The sequence below is a fragment of the Chinchilla lanigera genome, unplaced genomic scaffold, assembly GCF_000276665.1.
Source record: "Chinchilla lanigera isolate Chin_1 unplaced genomic scaffold, ChiLan1.0 scaffold00001, whole genome shotgun sequence".
NCBI lineage: Eukaryota > Metazoa > Chordata > Mammalia > Rodentia > Chinchillidae > Chinchilla > Chinchilla lanigera.
Genome location: NW_004955402.1, coordinates 4479159 through 4495513, shown reverse-complemented (window position 1 = coordinate 4495513; position 16355 = coordinate 4479159). Strand labels below are relative to the sequence as shown.

The 16355-nt window shown below is 47.9% G+C and overlaps 1 protein-coding gene across 4 annotated transcripts in view; it reads left to right on the top strand.

Annotated features, from left to right (window-relative positions):
• The window catches only part of Arhgap28 (Rho GTPase activating protein 28), a 113706-nt gene that overhangs the window by 36170 nt on the left and 61181 nt on the right, over positions 1–16355 (top strand). For all 4 annotated transcript variants that reach the window (XM_013516584.1, XM_013516601.1, XM_013516633.1 and 1 more), the window contains exons 2-3: positions 5367–5569; positions 11514–11728. In XM_013516584.1, coding sequence (XP_013372038.1) covers positions 5367–5569; positions 11514–11728 — 418 coding nt within the window. The remainder of the gene's footprint in view (positions 1–5366; positions 5570–11513; positions 11729–16355) is intronic.

Sequence of the window (16355 nt, the reverse complement as noted above, 5' to 3'; positions counted from 1 at the left end):
ATGTGCATCACACAGCCTAATTCTTCTTCTACACCCTCCCCCGTCTCTCAGCACCCTTCCTATTTGCAAAAGATCTGTCCCATTGTTTCCTATTAGCTTTTTAAAAATTTTGCTCCTGGATTTATTCATACTTTGGGTTTCTCACATAAGAGAAACCGTGTGACACTCAAGCTCGTGTGTCTAATTCATTTGACTTAACATTATGGTCTTGAGTTGCATCCCTTTTCCTACAGATGACTCACGTGTTTGCTTCTTTGTAGCAGACAGCCCTCCGCTGTGTATAAATACCACACTCTTATGCATTCATCTGTTGATGGACACATAGATTTAGCTGTTATGAGGTGTGGTGCTGCAAACACAAGTATGCACTGTGGCTTCATGTTTTTCACTCTTTCAGGAAGTTAGCTAGAAAGGGTATAGCTGGGTTGAATGGAATGTAAACTAGTGCAACTACTATGGATCCAGATGGCTATTCCTCCAAAAGCTAGCACCAGAAATTCCTCGGAGAGGGTCTGACCTCACAGCCTGTCTCCACAGTGGCTGGCTACTCTCTCAGCTGCTTTGCCTGAGCTCCTAACATTTTCCAGACACTGTGCAGAGCAAACAGACACACTTTCTCTCCTAGTGGGCATGACAGACCCCCGTGGGGAAGGAGCCAAAGTCACACGCGAGTGTGTCCTCATGGGGACAGGACGATCAGGGCTGGGACCTCAGATAATGGGAAACGCGTGACCCTCGGGCAGCCGGGAGGGGACGCGGAGGAGCTGGCTTGCAGATTGAGGGCTGCACACATCACAGGGGAGAACATTCCAGGCAGGGAGGAACAGAGCACGAGCTTCCTGAGGGAAGAGCGTGGGCTTTCAGAGGAGCTGAGGTTAGCAGTAGCTAAGGGCAGGGGCAGCCCAGGAAGGTAGCACTGACATCTTGCAGTCAAGAGGAATTTGCATTAATGACAGGTGCATCGGGAAGCTCTGCGCCTCACTTCCCTGCCTCGTCCATTAAGGAGACAGACGTTGGCTTGGGTGCTCTTAGGATAATGTAAGGCTCAAAGGAGGCCATGCGGAAGAAAGCACATTGTTCCCATGAATCTCCGGAAGATATGAGCTCATAAAAGCCCACAGAGTGTTTCTTAGCAAGAAATGTCCTTTGAAAGTATCTTTCAGGCTACACTCTCACGTGAACTGGTGGCTAGACTTTGCAGCCTGCGCCTAAACAAATACAGCTTCTTACAGTGATTGTGGGAGTCCTGCTTCCAGTTTGGATGGAGACTAGTTTGTGAGAGATTATCCCTTCACTACGACAACCACAGAGAAGAGATAAATGGAAGAATTCTGTCTTTTCAAGCCCGTGTGGGAGAGTAGTGGGGAGCCACGCTCCAGGCAGGGGGAGCTTTTGCCTGGCAGGCGGAGCCCAGGTGGCAGGTCTCCCCTGGTCACATGGCTCCTGGTCTGTACCAGGCAGGGCCAGATCACCCCTGCCTCCTCAGAGGGACTCTAATTGGGAGCTGCTGTGGGATGTGTAGAAGACCGGAATTGGCAGAAGTCCCACATGGAGACCTAGGTCTCCCTCTGTTGTGATCTTCACTGAAAGCTCAGCAACAGCGGGCGCAGGGCTGTCATGCAGAAGAGCTCCCCAGGCCTGGGGTGGGGTGCAGGTCCCCAAGCCCTCCTAGCAGGACATATCTGGGACCTGCAGGACAGGTTTCCCTCTTGATGCTTGTGAACCGAGTGGTGAACTAAAACCAAGGAAAGCCCAGTCCAGCCCAGACCCAGCTCAACTCCTTATGACACTGCGGTGGTTCATCCCTGAACTCAGAGGAGAGGGAAGGGCTCCCTTTCTAGGGGAGGCTGTGCCCAGCCCTCTAGGGTGCTTTTACAAGCCACTCTGCCATACGATAAAAAGTGACGTGATAATGTGAAGAAAAAGGAAAGGGTGACCCGGGAAAGACCGTCTCCTTTAAAGTCACTGTTCCCAGACCTGGTGGCCTTAAGAGACAAGGAACACACACACACACACACACACACACACACACACACACATACACAAACACGGTAAAGACATTGGAAGGAAGATGGACAAAAATGCATAAAAATATGTGTGCAACAGGAAAGCGAAATCTCTAAAAAAGGAACTCATTTGAATATTTTTGATATGAAAAAACACAATAATGGAAAAGAAGCATCCATTGCGTGGACTTACAGCAGAGTAGATGAGCAGAAGAAAGAAAAACTGAAGGTGAAATGGAGCAGTAGAAAAGCAGGGTGTGGTGGCCCATGTCTGTCATCTCAGCTACTCAGGAGGCCAAGGCCAGAAGAGGTAAGATTGAGGCCAGCCTGGTAGCTTAGTGAAAGCCTGGAGAGAGACAGACAGACAGACAGAGACAGAGAGACAGGAAATCTTCAATTAAAGCTCAGAAGATGGGGAAGGGGAGTGCAAATCATGAAGCACCTTAGGGACAATGTCTAACACTCGAACAGTCATGTTATTGGAGCTCCCCAAGAGGCAGAAGAAATATTTAAATAAAAAATGGGTAAGAGTATTTCAAAAATCATGATGGATATCAACCCACAGATTCAAGAAACTCAGGAAATCTCAAACAGAATAAATAAAAAGAAAATTACAGCCTAGGCACATAATATTCAACTGCTCCACATGAAAGGTAAAGAGAAAAGTCAGTTAAGATCAGCCAGAGAAAACAGACACTGTCGTTAGAAGAACATCAATAAAAATTGTAACTGGCCTACTCATCAGAATCAGGAGCGTTCACAAGACAACGGAACGGCTTCTTTTTAAAAAGATAAACAAATGCTAGAGTTCTACACCCAGTGAAAATATTTGTCAAGATTAAAATAAATTAGAAACATACTCTGGAAAGAAAGCTGAGGGAATTTATTGCTAGCACCTCTATAGTCCAAGAAATACAACAAGAGATGCTAAAGCAACTTCTCTAAGCTGAACCAACCTGCTGTGATACATAAATAAGTGTGCATGAAAGAATGAAGGTCCATGAAAACAATAAATATGAGTCTCTTAATTGTTTTAAAAAAGTATTGACTACTTTGAATCAGCAGTAATGACTATTGGGAGATGTAAGCGTGTAAAGACAGAACATAAAGCGCACAAAGGGTGAATGGAGAGTTGTGCTCTGTAAGGTATTTACATAGGAAGCTGTAAAATTATAAAATATTAATGCAATTGGTAACCATCAGTTGTGGATCTCTGGTAACCATTAAAATACACCACAAATTAGAGCTAAAAAGACAGTTTTGGAGTACTACTAAAATCTTCCCTGGTAATTTTTTGAGTGCCCCTCTGAGTAGCTAGTAATTACCATATGCTTACAATCTACTGTTTGACCCAGTGGTGTTTTCCTAGGAAGAGTTTCTGTGTAACACGATTGCATTCTGTTTTTCATGTACCTTTTTCCTAGTATTGTTTGGGAATAAAATAATACACACAGCTGTTGAAGGCCAGCCTGGACTTTCTCCTAATATGGTGAGGAATGAAGCTGCAGATGGAGGCTTATCAGACGGTCGGGTGGGCCTGGGCCTGGGGACTGGCCTTACGCAACTGGGCAAGTGTGGAAGGTCATGGTCTCTACTCCACCCTGGAACGAGGGGGAAATATCTGCATCCCTAAGTAAGAAAGTGAAAGCTCCTCCAAGTGTGTTTGTCCCAAAAATGCTGTCTGGCTTCTTTGCCAAAACAAAGTTGATCTTTGCAATGAAGGGGTTCTCCAGTTGGATCGCCCCATGTGAAACCCGAGTTAGGCCGCGGGTCATGACCAATGTTGAACATCTGCTCCCTTTGCCCTAGCAGAGTTGTGTGAGGTCTCTTTGCTGACAGTCCATCGGCATACCCTGCACATGAGTAAGAGACTGTGAACTCTAAAGGAATGGTCTGAACTCTAGTGGAATATACCTTCCCCCTTCTCTGTCATTCACTTCTGATTTCCCGGATTTCTCCCTTCCCCAACACTTTCAGGCCTTGGGTATATTGGCACAGTTTGCCTAATTTTTAGAAGTAAATTATACTCCCTGTAGCCATGGAGGCGGTGTAGAAAAATGTCCACAAAAAGCAGTTTATAGAGCAGTATTGGTATGATGCAGATGGGAGAAGACCTTCCAGTTTGGCATTCTACAACTGTGTTTTGTTTAAATATTTACACGTTTATGTGTACAATATGTTGCATTATATGTGTGTGGCTTGTTTATTTTCTTATGATGTTAGGGATCAAACTCAAGGCTGTGTGCTTGTAGCTCTCTATTAGACCACAGCTCCAGTACTACGTACACACTTCGAAAAACAAGTTAATCTGCAGAATGCAGAGCTACAGAACTGTGGGGTAGCAGTATACTTCTTCTGAATCTGGTACTTGTAAGACAGAAGGCTGTGTCAGCGTGGTAATTGACTTCAGTTGTACAAGAAGATATTTATAGACAAACACTCTGTGAATTTGTTAGCGTTTTTTGGTATTTTCTTGTTTTGAAAGGAAAGACTTCCTAAAAGACTTAGAAAACATTTGTTGTTTGGGTATTTTTTGGGGTACCAGGAATCGAACTCAATACTTGCGCTTGCCGGGCAGGCAGGTGCTTGTGATGCTGAGCTGTATTCTCGGCCCTTTAAAAGGCTTAGAAAACAAGAAGAGGAGCAATGATCACCTTATCTGTTGATCTCATATGTCTCTCAGCTACTAAGATGTCTTATCCACCTACAGATAATTCAGCAAAAACCTCTCAATACCAAATTATCAAACAAAGCTACCTAGAATTCTTATCACAGAACACAGAAGAAAGTACATATTTCATATTTTTCCCAAATAGTCTGATTTAAAGTGAATAAACTGGCTATGTTACTGTCAGGTGATGTCAAAAATAGAACTACTTACAATCAGGCACTGTGAAAGGATCAAAGATTTAATTCTAGAATTTTCTCCTTAAATCTTTCAGATTTAGATATCTGAAAGGACTCCTAAAAGTACAGAAAATACAAACACTGGAACTTTTTTTTTTCTTAACACTGACTACCCTAAAAGATATAAGCAGATAACATTTTAACATCTTTCTCTGTCATCATCTTGGGTGCTTTACAGAAACAAATTTCTTCTGTGCATGTCTCGGCAGGGAGAGATAGTGTATGAGTGTGTGAGAATTATGAAAACATTCTCGTGTCAATTTTTGTATATCACAGAGTTATTATGAAGTGCAGAGTATAAGAAAGAGGGTCCATCACTGAATGAAGAACATTGCCTCAAGTCCCTGTCTCTACTGCATTATTTTCTCCACTGAGTTTAGTCTTAACTTTAATTTTGTGACTTTACAACATAAAAACACCAATGCTTACTCACCGATATTATTCTTTCCTCAGAAAGTCTATCCCTCGCTGCCGAAGAATCAACAGGATGCTCTCCAATGAATCCCTGCACGCTCCAGCCTTCAGCCGCTCCAACTCACAGGCCTCCGTGGACAGCGCATCCATGGAGGATTTCTGGCGGGAAATAGAAAGTATCAACGAGAGCAGTGTCGGGGTGCAGGGGGAGCAGCCAGCCCCCGAGGTCAAGCCTGTGGATGGTGAGGCCTGGACTTTTGTCCTAGAGCTTTTTCTTTGTTCACTCCCTTGCATTCTGTGCGAGGAGAAATCCCCGCACTAGTACTTGTGTAGATCCGTAGCATCTGGCCAACGACCTGCTCCCACTCACGGGCTCCAGGTGGTTTTATCCAAGGTGTTGAGGCTTCAGTGAGCTGGGCTGCAACAACATCCAGACAGGGCCTTTCTACACTGGTGCTTAGGGGTGCCGTGCCTGTCTACTGACTCGGACACTATCCTCAGACTAGGAATTCGTTTTGGTGGATTTTACTCTGCATATTTGCTTATTAATTACCAGGGAGCAAAGGATCGAGACAGACTGAACTTGTCAGTAAACTTTTCTAGGAAAAAAAATGACTCTGAAGCATTCACTTATATGAATGTATTAAAATGTCTGGTATTCCCCAAGATAAAATCTATACAAAAAATTCTGGTTTTTTTAGTACAACTAAAGAGAAGATGAGTGGAGACAGAAACAAGGAAACCAAAAACTGATCATAATTGTCCTTAGTGCTCAAAGAGAACGAGTTTACCCCCGGGATTAAAAGCGCAGGCCACCTGTGCCAGGCCCCCTTGGCACCAGTGCGTAGGTTAGGGTACCCAAGGAAGGTGGACACTGGGACAGTGCGCATAGCCCTAAGAACACGGTCATTAGAAAGCGATTAGCCTCAGGACAGTTCCCAGGGGGAGCTGGAGCTTTAAACATCCCTCTTGTTCTTTATTCCATCTTCTACAAGTCTGCCTTTCTGGCCACTAAGAAAGGATCATTTGGACGTAAGACAATCCGCTGTAAAACATTTTGGAAGAGCGAGGCCCCACTTGGGTACCGTCTTCCTTACCGCACACGCAGCTGAGGGTTCTTTCGCTCGGTTTGGTTAGAAATCATAAACAGGGCAGAGTGCAGCTCCCTGGAGCTCTGAGCTCTGGAGGCCAAGGCTGCTACCTCCCCATATTCGCAGCCCTCCTGCTCTCCTGTCAGCTCCACATGCCCCGCTGTCTGGTTGCTTGTCCCCCTCAGTGTCTCTGTGCCAGCAGCCTTAAATGTTACCATCTCTTAGGCTAAACAGCTCAGCCTTCCCTGCTGGAGAAAGGAATCATGAAGGCAGTAAACCCACACAAAGGAAGCTTTGTTGGACTGACGCTGCAGCAGGCGATACGTGGATTGAGCTAATAAGGGTGAGAGGAGGGACAGAAAGTCAGAGTGGGCCCACACATGCACACGGTGTTCTGCTGGCTGTCGTCACACTCTTCTCAGTCACGTCAGCCTGGCTTCACCTTCACTCTCGGCTTGGGCACGGGCAGGTAGACAGCTCCTCACGGGCACAGTGGGGACGCCTGAAGTGGCCGGAGGGGGCTGCATCATCAGTGCGGAGGGATCTGGATGACCCATGACTGAAGCCGGCCATGGCTACTGCCTCCCAGGGTGGCCATGGGGCGTGTGATGGAGTCCCGGCTAGCAGCAGCGTGCTTAGAGCAGGCACAGCTGTCAGTGATGGACAATACTGAACACCTCCTCTCGGGGGCCAGCTCTTAGTCCCACTGTTCCTTCCTTCTTTATGTTTTGCCTTTTCAGATCAGTCAAGACAGAAGGACACATCAAGGGAGACAGGTATCCTACCTCCCTTTTCCTTCCTAGCTGTTGACTCATGTGAAAGCCATAGGTTCAGACTGAGAACCCCCAATTCTAATCCAGGAACGTAGCTGTTCTGTTGTCATTTCTTTTTCTCTGGTGAAAGATTAAGCTTCCCCCTCCCCTATGTGGTTATTCATTTGTTCAGGACCAGAATATACAGAAAACATTTTCATGTTTGCCAAGCTGAACTACAAAGTGCAGACTTACTGCATAGACCTCAGTCTTTATTGACGGGTACCTGTGCTTGAACTACTTGTACAGAATTTTAATATGCAACTCAATGAACTTGGCAAGTCTGTGCCCTCATATAACTTTACATTGATCAAGATATAAATAATCTTTCTATTTGAAATAGGTAATGTTTCAATCCAGAAAACCCCCCATCCTTTATCCCAGTGTCCTCCTTCCCAGTGGCTCACCATCCTGGCCAGAGGCGAATGTTAGTGGTGCGAGTATTTCCGCCTCCTCGGTTAGTGTGGTGTTTGCTGACAGCATGAGAACAGTGTTTCCGGTTTGGCCAGAGAATCAGTAGTTCATTCCTTTCCATCACTGGATAATTTGTGTCACGTAGTTACTGGGATGCCTCAACGAAGTACCCCAAGACTAGGTACTTATAACACCAGCAGGTTATGCTCTCGGTTCTAGAAATGCTGGGTCAAAAGCACCATGTCCCCTCTGCAGGTTGTAGGGGAGAATCAGATCCATGGTTTTCTCTGGGCTTCTGGAACCCATGCTGATACCTGCTTTTTAAACAGCTCATGGTACCTTCTCTACCTCCTAGGCCCTAGAGCACGGGCCTGTGTTTATGTTTGGTTCCTGCTTCCTGTCTTAAAAGACACCAGTTACACAGGGTGACAGGCTCCATCTGCTCCTTCTTGATGCTGCAACAGGGTTTTTCTGTGGCATTTTGGTGCAGTGTTGGGGATCCATGCTGTGGTCCCATGTACGCTAGGTAAGAAGTCTACTGTGAGCTATGCCTCCCACTCTCAATTTAGACTGTGTGCATGCGAGTGTGTGTGTGCTCTGCTTTGAATTTCTCTCTTTTTCTTTTTTGAAGTGCAACTGAGATAAAATTGTATGTCTTTTGGTATACAGTGTGATATCTTTATGTATTCATTTAACTTACAGCATACTTATATATGCAATATAAATATAAATCTCACCAAGTGTATTTTCTTTTGGAAGAAGTTATTTTTCTCTCTTCCCACCTGCCCTGCATTCTTCTCCAGTATTTTCAGATCGTTACTCTATGTATTTTTGTCCAGGGTTCACCACAGCTATGCACAAGACAGTTTTTTCAATATGCGCTACCCTACCTTTCATGGCAAGTTTATGTATTCTGATATATTTGCTCATGGAGTTAACAATCTAGTGGAAGAGGCAGTAATGAATAGAATGATCTAAGTAGATCTGATTTGGGGGAAATTTCCTGAAGGAAGAAGCAAAGGTGGCCTTGAGACTGAGTGGTTGGACATGGCCAAGGCTGATGGGTTCAGGAAGCAAAGACTCCATGAGGCAGAGATGTCTGGACTGAGGTCCGAGACAGGGTGGGCAGTGCTGGCAGGGCCGAATGGGAGCACTGGCACGTCCAAAGGCCTTCTAACAAAACAGAGAACAGAGCTCTGGGAGACTCCAAAGTAAGCCAGCATCGTGGGCAGACCGAGGGTGGGGAGAGCCTGGTAGGGGTATGTCCAGGAAGGTAGACAGCCTGACATCTTGTCGACCAGGTTTAAGCAAGGAAAGGTCATAGTGTTATTTTTATTTGTGTCAGAAAGGACTAATCTAATTTCATGTAGAAAACAGCTTGGGAGGGGACCAAGAACAGCTGAGGGAGAACTGTTGGGAGCCAACTGTTGCAGGCCCAGTGACAGATGTTAGCCTTGAGCAGAGCCATGGAAGAAGAGAGAGAGGGGTGGATAGTTTTGAGCTGTAGTAAGGAATCAGTGTCGAAAGGTCTTGATGATGTGCTGGATTTGACACCCAGAAGCCAGACTGTCTCCTGAGTTACTTGCCCACCTAATTACTTGAGTAGAGGTTTTGTTTGTTGAAATGCAGAACAGTGGAAGAAGCCCCAAGTCAGGAAGGAAGAGCATGAGCCAGGTTTGGACCTGTTGAATGTGACATGACTGATAAAGCCAAGCAGGTACCCAGCAGGCATGGAGGTGCATGGAGCTGAAATTCAAAGGAGTGTAGTGTATCCAGCGACCCACCCATCCCTGGCGTCACACCAGGATTGCACTGTACAGGCCTCCACAGGAGGCCAGCAGGTGTCTGCCACCAGCGTTCTGAGCTGGGGAGATGTGTTCTCCATGGGCTGCAGGCAGAGCCGGCCCCAGCATACGTGACTGCTAGCCAAGCAATCTCTCCCCCACTCTGTCCTTACTCCTTACAGAGGTGCGGAGAGAATAAAATCCAGTTCTCCAAACTGCAATATTAACCTATATTTATAAATTTTGTCTTCGGAAATGAAAATCTTACCGAAGGCTTAAGTAAAGGAAGACCTCCAAGTCATATCATAAATTCCCTTTCATTTTCTGTTCGAGGGAGAGCTTGCAACACAAACAAATAATAAAAACAAGACAGCAAATAAAATATTCGCCTGGCTGAGAGACTGGATGTGCCCAGCACAGTTGGGCTATACTGGCGGACTGTGGATGCCGTAAGCAGACAGAGCCCATGCTCCTAGACCAGAGCTTCAGCCTGTGTTTACAAATCGCTCCATCTCCTGCTCTGACAGCCTGTGTCCAGGCTCAGGGGAACCCTGTTTAGCCCGGTACCCAGACACGCACACGTAGTGGCTTTGCCCCTCTTGGGTGTTGTCCTGAATTCCTTTCATTTCTACCATCTGGTTTACAATAGCAATTAATTTTTACGGATGAATCTTAGGTGTTTCGGTTGCCTTTTGGAAAATAAACGATTACATCATGTCCAGAAAAAGGGCATCTACTGAATACCTAGTTTTCTTGCACACTCTCTGCCATGTTTATAAATAACATTGCTTTAAAAGAAAACCTCCCAGCCCCCTACAGTTAGGTGCCTGTCGTCCCTGTTGTGTGGCCCTCTCCTTTGATGTCATGGTCTCGCTCAGGGAGGTCGCTGTGCATGTGTACCACGTACCACTTCAGGAGACCGTGTACCTCAGTAGGTGGCCTGATGCCTAGTGTCCCCAGACTGGCTGTGTGGCCTTTGCACGGGAAACTTGTTTACACCGGCAGTGCCCTTGTGCGCTTGTCCAGGCTGCGTCCACTTTGCTCCTGACCAGGAAAGAAGCTGGGTTTGGTGTTGGTGGGGCAGACACAGGAGTGGACAGACACAGGAAGTGAAGGAACAGGGGTGCTGCTCACAGGCCCAGAGAGAAGAGGGACACCGTCAGGACCCGCATGCTCGCCCAGTGGGTTGGAGCCTTCACGGGGGTCCAGGGTGTCACCCAGGAGTTCCTGCTGGGCACGATTAGAGGGTGGAGGCTCGCGCTCCCTGCAGAGAGGCTGTGACAGAGGTGTCCCTGCAGTGGCATCTGGCACAGTCCTCGGTGTGGTCAGTGGCTCTGTTCAGCATCCAGCTGCCCGTGGGCAGAAGCACTAGGCCCAAGGGGCGTAGGCAGAGACCCCGCACAGGTGGTGGGCCCCTAGATTCTGTGTCCAGGGTGATAGAGCCTGCTCCTGGTCTGGCAGGGTTCACCCTGGGTTAGAAATGGAAGTCCAGGCAACAGAAATACAGACACTCACTGTCCCCACTTTTCTGAGGAGACACGGAGGCCTGCAGCTACCGTAACATGAATAACAGGCATTCAGGTGGTAAGTGGTGGCAGCTGGGATTTGAACCTGCCCTTCAGTGATTAACAAACCCCTTCACGTTCCATTAAACCATGTGTTTCCTGTTTCAGCTTTAGTGTATTCAGTATTTTATCTTTTTTTGGAAGTTGGTAGTTTAGACAGGACATATTTAACCTCTGGGAAGGAGACTGACCTTTCCAAGTCTACCAATCAGACTTGCACCGCTAGCCAACGTTTTACAATTTGGCTTATTTTTAAATTACAATATTGCCTGGGCATGGTGGTGCGCACCTGTCATCCCAGCACTCAGGAGGCTGAAGCAGGAGGATCACTGTGAGTTGGGCTACATGGTGAGTTGAAGGCCAGCCTGAAGCACGCTGTCAGTTTTCATCCCTGCTTGCAGCCCTTCCTGTACCCACCCCAGGCATTGAGGCTGTCTTGCCTCGCCACTTTTCCCCGTCCTCTGGTGGCGCGGGCCAGCAGCGCAGCGTCCCAGCCCTCTCGGTGCTTCCTGTGTTGCAGGAGAGCTGGAGGCAGAGTGGCTGCAGGACGTGGGGCTGTCCACGCTGCTCTCCGGGGAGGAGGAGGAAGCCGGCAAAGCCCTGCTCTCCACGCTGACGCGAACGCAGGCGGCCGCGGTGCAGAAGAGGTACCACACCTACACGCAGACGCTGCGCAGAAAGAGCAAGCCGCCCGTGAGGGACGTCAGGGACGTCTTCGGGCTCAGCGAGGCTCCGGTGAGTGTGGCCAGGGCTCGCAGGCGAGGGGAGGGAGAGGCCGGGCCTAAAGAGCGAACCAGAGCGGGCAGCGCGGCGCAGAGCGCGGGGCCGGGCCCAGGTGAGCACCTTCTCTGCTCCGCACCCCTCTGTGCCGAGTTCCTCCCCTCCGGAGAGTGAGGTGCGGAAGGCCGCAGAACACCCTTTCGGGCTTGGGGTGGGAATTCTGCGGTCAGCCGCAGAGCCCGGCGGAAATGGCCCCAGTGCTGTAAGCAAGTCCTAGTGATTGTTCACACGGTACGCGGGTGCGGTAGGGTACGAGCCTTTGTGCTCTGAAAAATCAGCACGGTACGGAAAGGAGAGATACCAGAACTAGTTGAGTGGGCAAGAGAGTGAGTCAGAAAGCTCTCAGAGGAGCGCCCTGTGTCACATGAGAAATGGTCGAAGCCCCGCCCACCTTTAGTTCCGGGGCTGAGGCCTTCTGAGGCTGTTAGCTGTCTCCTCTCATTTCTGCCAGAGTTTTGCTGCTAGGTCTGCCTTGCACCTTATCTGCTCCTTCATTCACTGCATGCTGTATTAGAATAAATTGCAGGATGATGGCTGGGCGTGGTGTCCGGCCACGTCCTGCACCACGGGCACGCCTGTAATCCCAGCACTCAGGAGGCTGAGGCAGGAGGAATGCCATGAGTTTGAGGTCAGCCTGGGCTACATAGTGAGTTTAAAGCCTGCCTGAGCTACATAGTGAGACCCTGTCTCAAAAACTAACAAAAAAATTAATTAATGACACAACAAAGACTTACTGAATTTATTGTGTGTGCACAATCCTCTGTGAGATTCTGTGCAGATACAATTCTTGCCGTTTTGGAGGTCATGAGTGTACAGGAAAAAAGGCAATCTACTATCCTGTTGCAATTATGGATAAGTTGCCCGGGGCAAGTTAGTTAATCACTCTGATTTAGGCTTCCCATCTGTTTCACGGTAATATCGATGGTGGCATAAATTCTAGCCAAGGGTGTTGAAACCATGATTCAAGACTGTCTGCACTGTGAGACCCTTTAGGTTGTCCTCTTCTTTCTCAGTTACACTGACCACAAAGGTTCTTGCCACATGAGCTCGCATGCCCTGGCCAGCCCTGCGTTCGTGACGGTAGTGCCCTAGAAGCATACTGTGCTTTAGAACCTTCCACAGCGTTGGAAACGACCTATGGGCCTCCTTCTCCTCTTCCTGTTGCTATTGCTGAGTTGATTTTGACTCTTGGGTGTTGGAGGGCTGGGTTTTTGCTGGATTAGCGCAGGTAATCACTCTGCTTCCTGTACAACTGTGTAGACTTGTTTTCTTTGAAGAACTCCCCTGAGGGCAGGAGTCAGGGTCGTATGAATATGAGGTCTACGAGTTGCCACGCTTCATTTGAAGACAGAAGTAAAGCGTCGATGCCTGACTAACAGTCAGTCCTCAGTGACTGGACCAAGCTCCTGTACCCGGCAAACCAAACTCCCCCTCGGATTCTTCTGTCTTTATCTAGGAAACCCCAAAACCTTGCTCTGTCCAGAGCCGCCACACCTCTACCCAGGACATCTGCCAGACCCACCAAGCAAGGTGGTCACTCTGTCACCTGCTCTTCGCGCCCAGGGAAAGTGGTCTCTGTGTGGAAAAACCCCTTTTCAGTTTCTCTGGCCACTGTCTCCTGCGTTGGGGATGCGCCCGGTCTTTTCGTGTCCTTTGGCATCTGAGCCTTTTCTGCATAAGCATTTACTGTCCACCGTCTCTCTCTTGTGCCTGCTTTCAGGCTGATGTTTCCTCCTGCCCTTATCAAACCATTCTCGCTGGGCTTCTGTCTCCCAGGAGTGCCCACCAATTTCCGCTGTGCTGATGGAAATGTTGAGTGGTTTCTAGATCTACTCCTTTAAAAAGATCGCTTTTGACAGAGTTATTTGCCGGGAAAGGAGAAAGTGATGTGTGCATTTTGTTATCTTGATCCAATTTCCTTGTGCTGACTTTTCGATAGAATTTTTCCCTTCAAAAAATAAATCTCCCTTATTGCTCCTGATTACAAAGGTAATACGTACTCATGACTGGGAACAGAAAGTATCCAGGCAAGGTAAAAAATAGCAACTTCTGTAGGGCCCAAATAAAGTTTGTGATTGCATTAAACAGCCAATAAATTTAAAATTTCTTTACAGTAAAGAAACGGAATATTTAATCCTTATTTTAGCAGAGCCGTTGTTCAATAAATCACAAATGCTAAATCAATTTTAGGGAACATAATACATAATAGCCTACAGTCCTATCCATCATGAGCAGATTTCTAGTACCCAAATACATTTCTCTAATATTCAGAATATGTAAATTAAGTATTCTTTCCAATAACACATTTAATTAGGAAAAATGGTAAATCTCATTTGTCTCCAGTTTTACAAGCAAGTAGCTCCAGCTACTTATAAGCAAGTAGCTAAAGGTGAAAGTGATTTACAGTTGATCATATAAATCTCGTCATGCAGCATGCATCTAAAAGCATGGTTTGTATCACGTATGTAAACATTCGACTCCAGACAACAGCAAACCCAAGAAAGCCCGAGTCACAAATCTATGGGTTTGTTTTGCTCTTTGAAGAAGTGGAAGAGAGGTGATCCCTTTCCCTGACATCAGTCCAGCTTCCTTGTGTTTTGTCTCTCACGTGCAGCCTTCGTCTTTTATGTCCAGGCCAGGTAGCCCACTCCAGCCCTGGATCCACTTTCTTGGTAGTTCCTGCAACTGGTGTCAATGGTCTCTTGACATCACTTTCCTAGAAATCTCACTCAGTAGAATTCCAATTGCTCCTCACTGTTCAGAACTATGTTCTTCAGCTACAAGGTGGAGTGAGAAATACTGGTTCTTTTTATTTAGCTGAAAAACTTCAGGATACTGTTCACGAAATAGAAGCCTGGAACTGGAATACACAGTTGACAAAATCTGCCACAGAGGGCATGTTTATTGTACCCTGGTATCAGGTGACGCATGACTGGATGCAGTGATCTGTACACACGCAGTGAGAGCACGGCTGTCTCCACAAATCTCTGTGAATGGACGTATTACGTATAATGCGTGAATGATTGCACAGTTAGATTTGGGAGACGTCCTGAATAACAGTGGCCTTTTATTTTTCTCAGTAACCAGATGATTTTCTGTTGCAGCCCAACCCTTTTGGGTGCAACCCTGGGTTGTAAAAAAGGGCCATCAGCATTCCCCTGCAGAAATGGAAAAAGGAAACGTAGCATCTACACACAGTGGAGTACTATTCTGACGTAAAGAAGGGTAGAGGAGTCACTGGTAGGAAGAGAGATGCGCCCTGAGATCACCGTGTTAAGTGAAATAAAGCAGGCACGCAAGTGTGAACAGCACATGGTTTCAGTAGCACCAACACTGTACATGAAGAGCACGATACAAGTAAATCATGGGACGTGGGGAGATGGAGCTTTTGCAGTTGGGAAGGGGATCAAGAGATGGAGGGAGGGCATTCTGCGCAGCACATATGTACTGAAAAGAAGAAAGAAAGAAACTGGCAACTGGAGAGATAAAGCAAAGGGAACGTAGCATAAGGCTAAAAATTCGTTATTTCAAGGCCTCCAGGAAAGCCTGGTTGAGGGCAGTGCTTTGAAGCAGTGAAGCAAAGGGAGATCATCAAACTTGGGTGTGGATAATTAGACACTCAGAGCCGCAAATAGCCGCGTCCCCCCTCTGTGCCTGGAGTAGTAAAACCAGCAGCAGTAGCGACAGCCACAAGAGAAGTCCGAGCCAGGCAGGTTCAGTGCTCTTGGCTGGGCCGGCAGTGGAAGATCTCACGCTGCCGGTATTCACTTAATTCTCACCGATAGGCAGGGCTTGAGTTCCGGCTGCTTTCCAAATGCACATAGCTAGCGGGAATCAGCACCGTGCCACTGCCCGGGTGGCTGCCTTAAGGAAGCAGCACCATACCACCCTAAGTGTGTAGCAGTCAGCGGGAAAGCGTGTTGTCTGGCAGAGCAGGTGAATAGTCTGTATTAGAGGCCCCTCCCCCCCCCCCCCCCCCCGTGCCTGCTTCCTCAAGGCATATACTACATTAGAGGCCGCTGTGCCCACTGTGTACGGATTTGGATTTGCTGCTGGGGTGGAACCCAGGGCTTCACGAATGTTAAATGCGTGCTGCACCCAGCGCCCGATCCATTTTCCCTCTGGGCTTCGGAGGAGGCTCGCCTGAGTGCGCCTGTGGAGCCTGCTCCGTAGCTGTCTTTGAATGCGCCTGCTCAGTGGCACCAGGTGCAGATGCAGGCTCTTCCTCCACCTGTGCAAAGTGGGAACGCTGGAAGGCGCAAAGGGGGCTGGCTTCCAGCCCCGCTCGGACTGAGTGGCCCTGAGCCGCTCCCCACTATTGGACAGTGCGGGTCTCCTTCCTTTTAGTTCTGTGTTCCTCCCTGTGCCGGCCGGAGGAGAAGGGTTTCTGTTCTGCTCAGGAAGAGTGTCTGAGCCATCTGGATCCGATGCCCACGGTGATGGTGATGATGCAGGTGACGGGGTGGGGCTGCTGCTGAGCTTCCTTCCCTCGCGCTTGTACTCTCTGTGAGGCGGTGTCTCTGGATCTTGGCTGTCCCGGAACAGGCTGCCTCGCGGGGCTCTGCTCCGTGCGCTGCTTCCT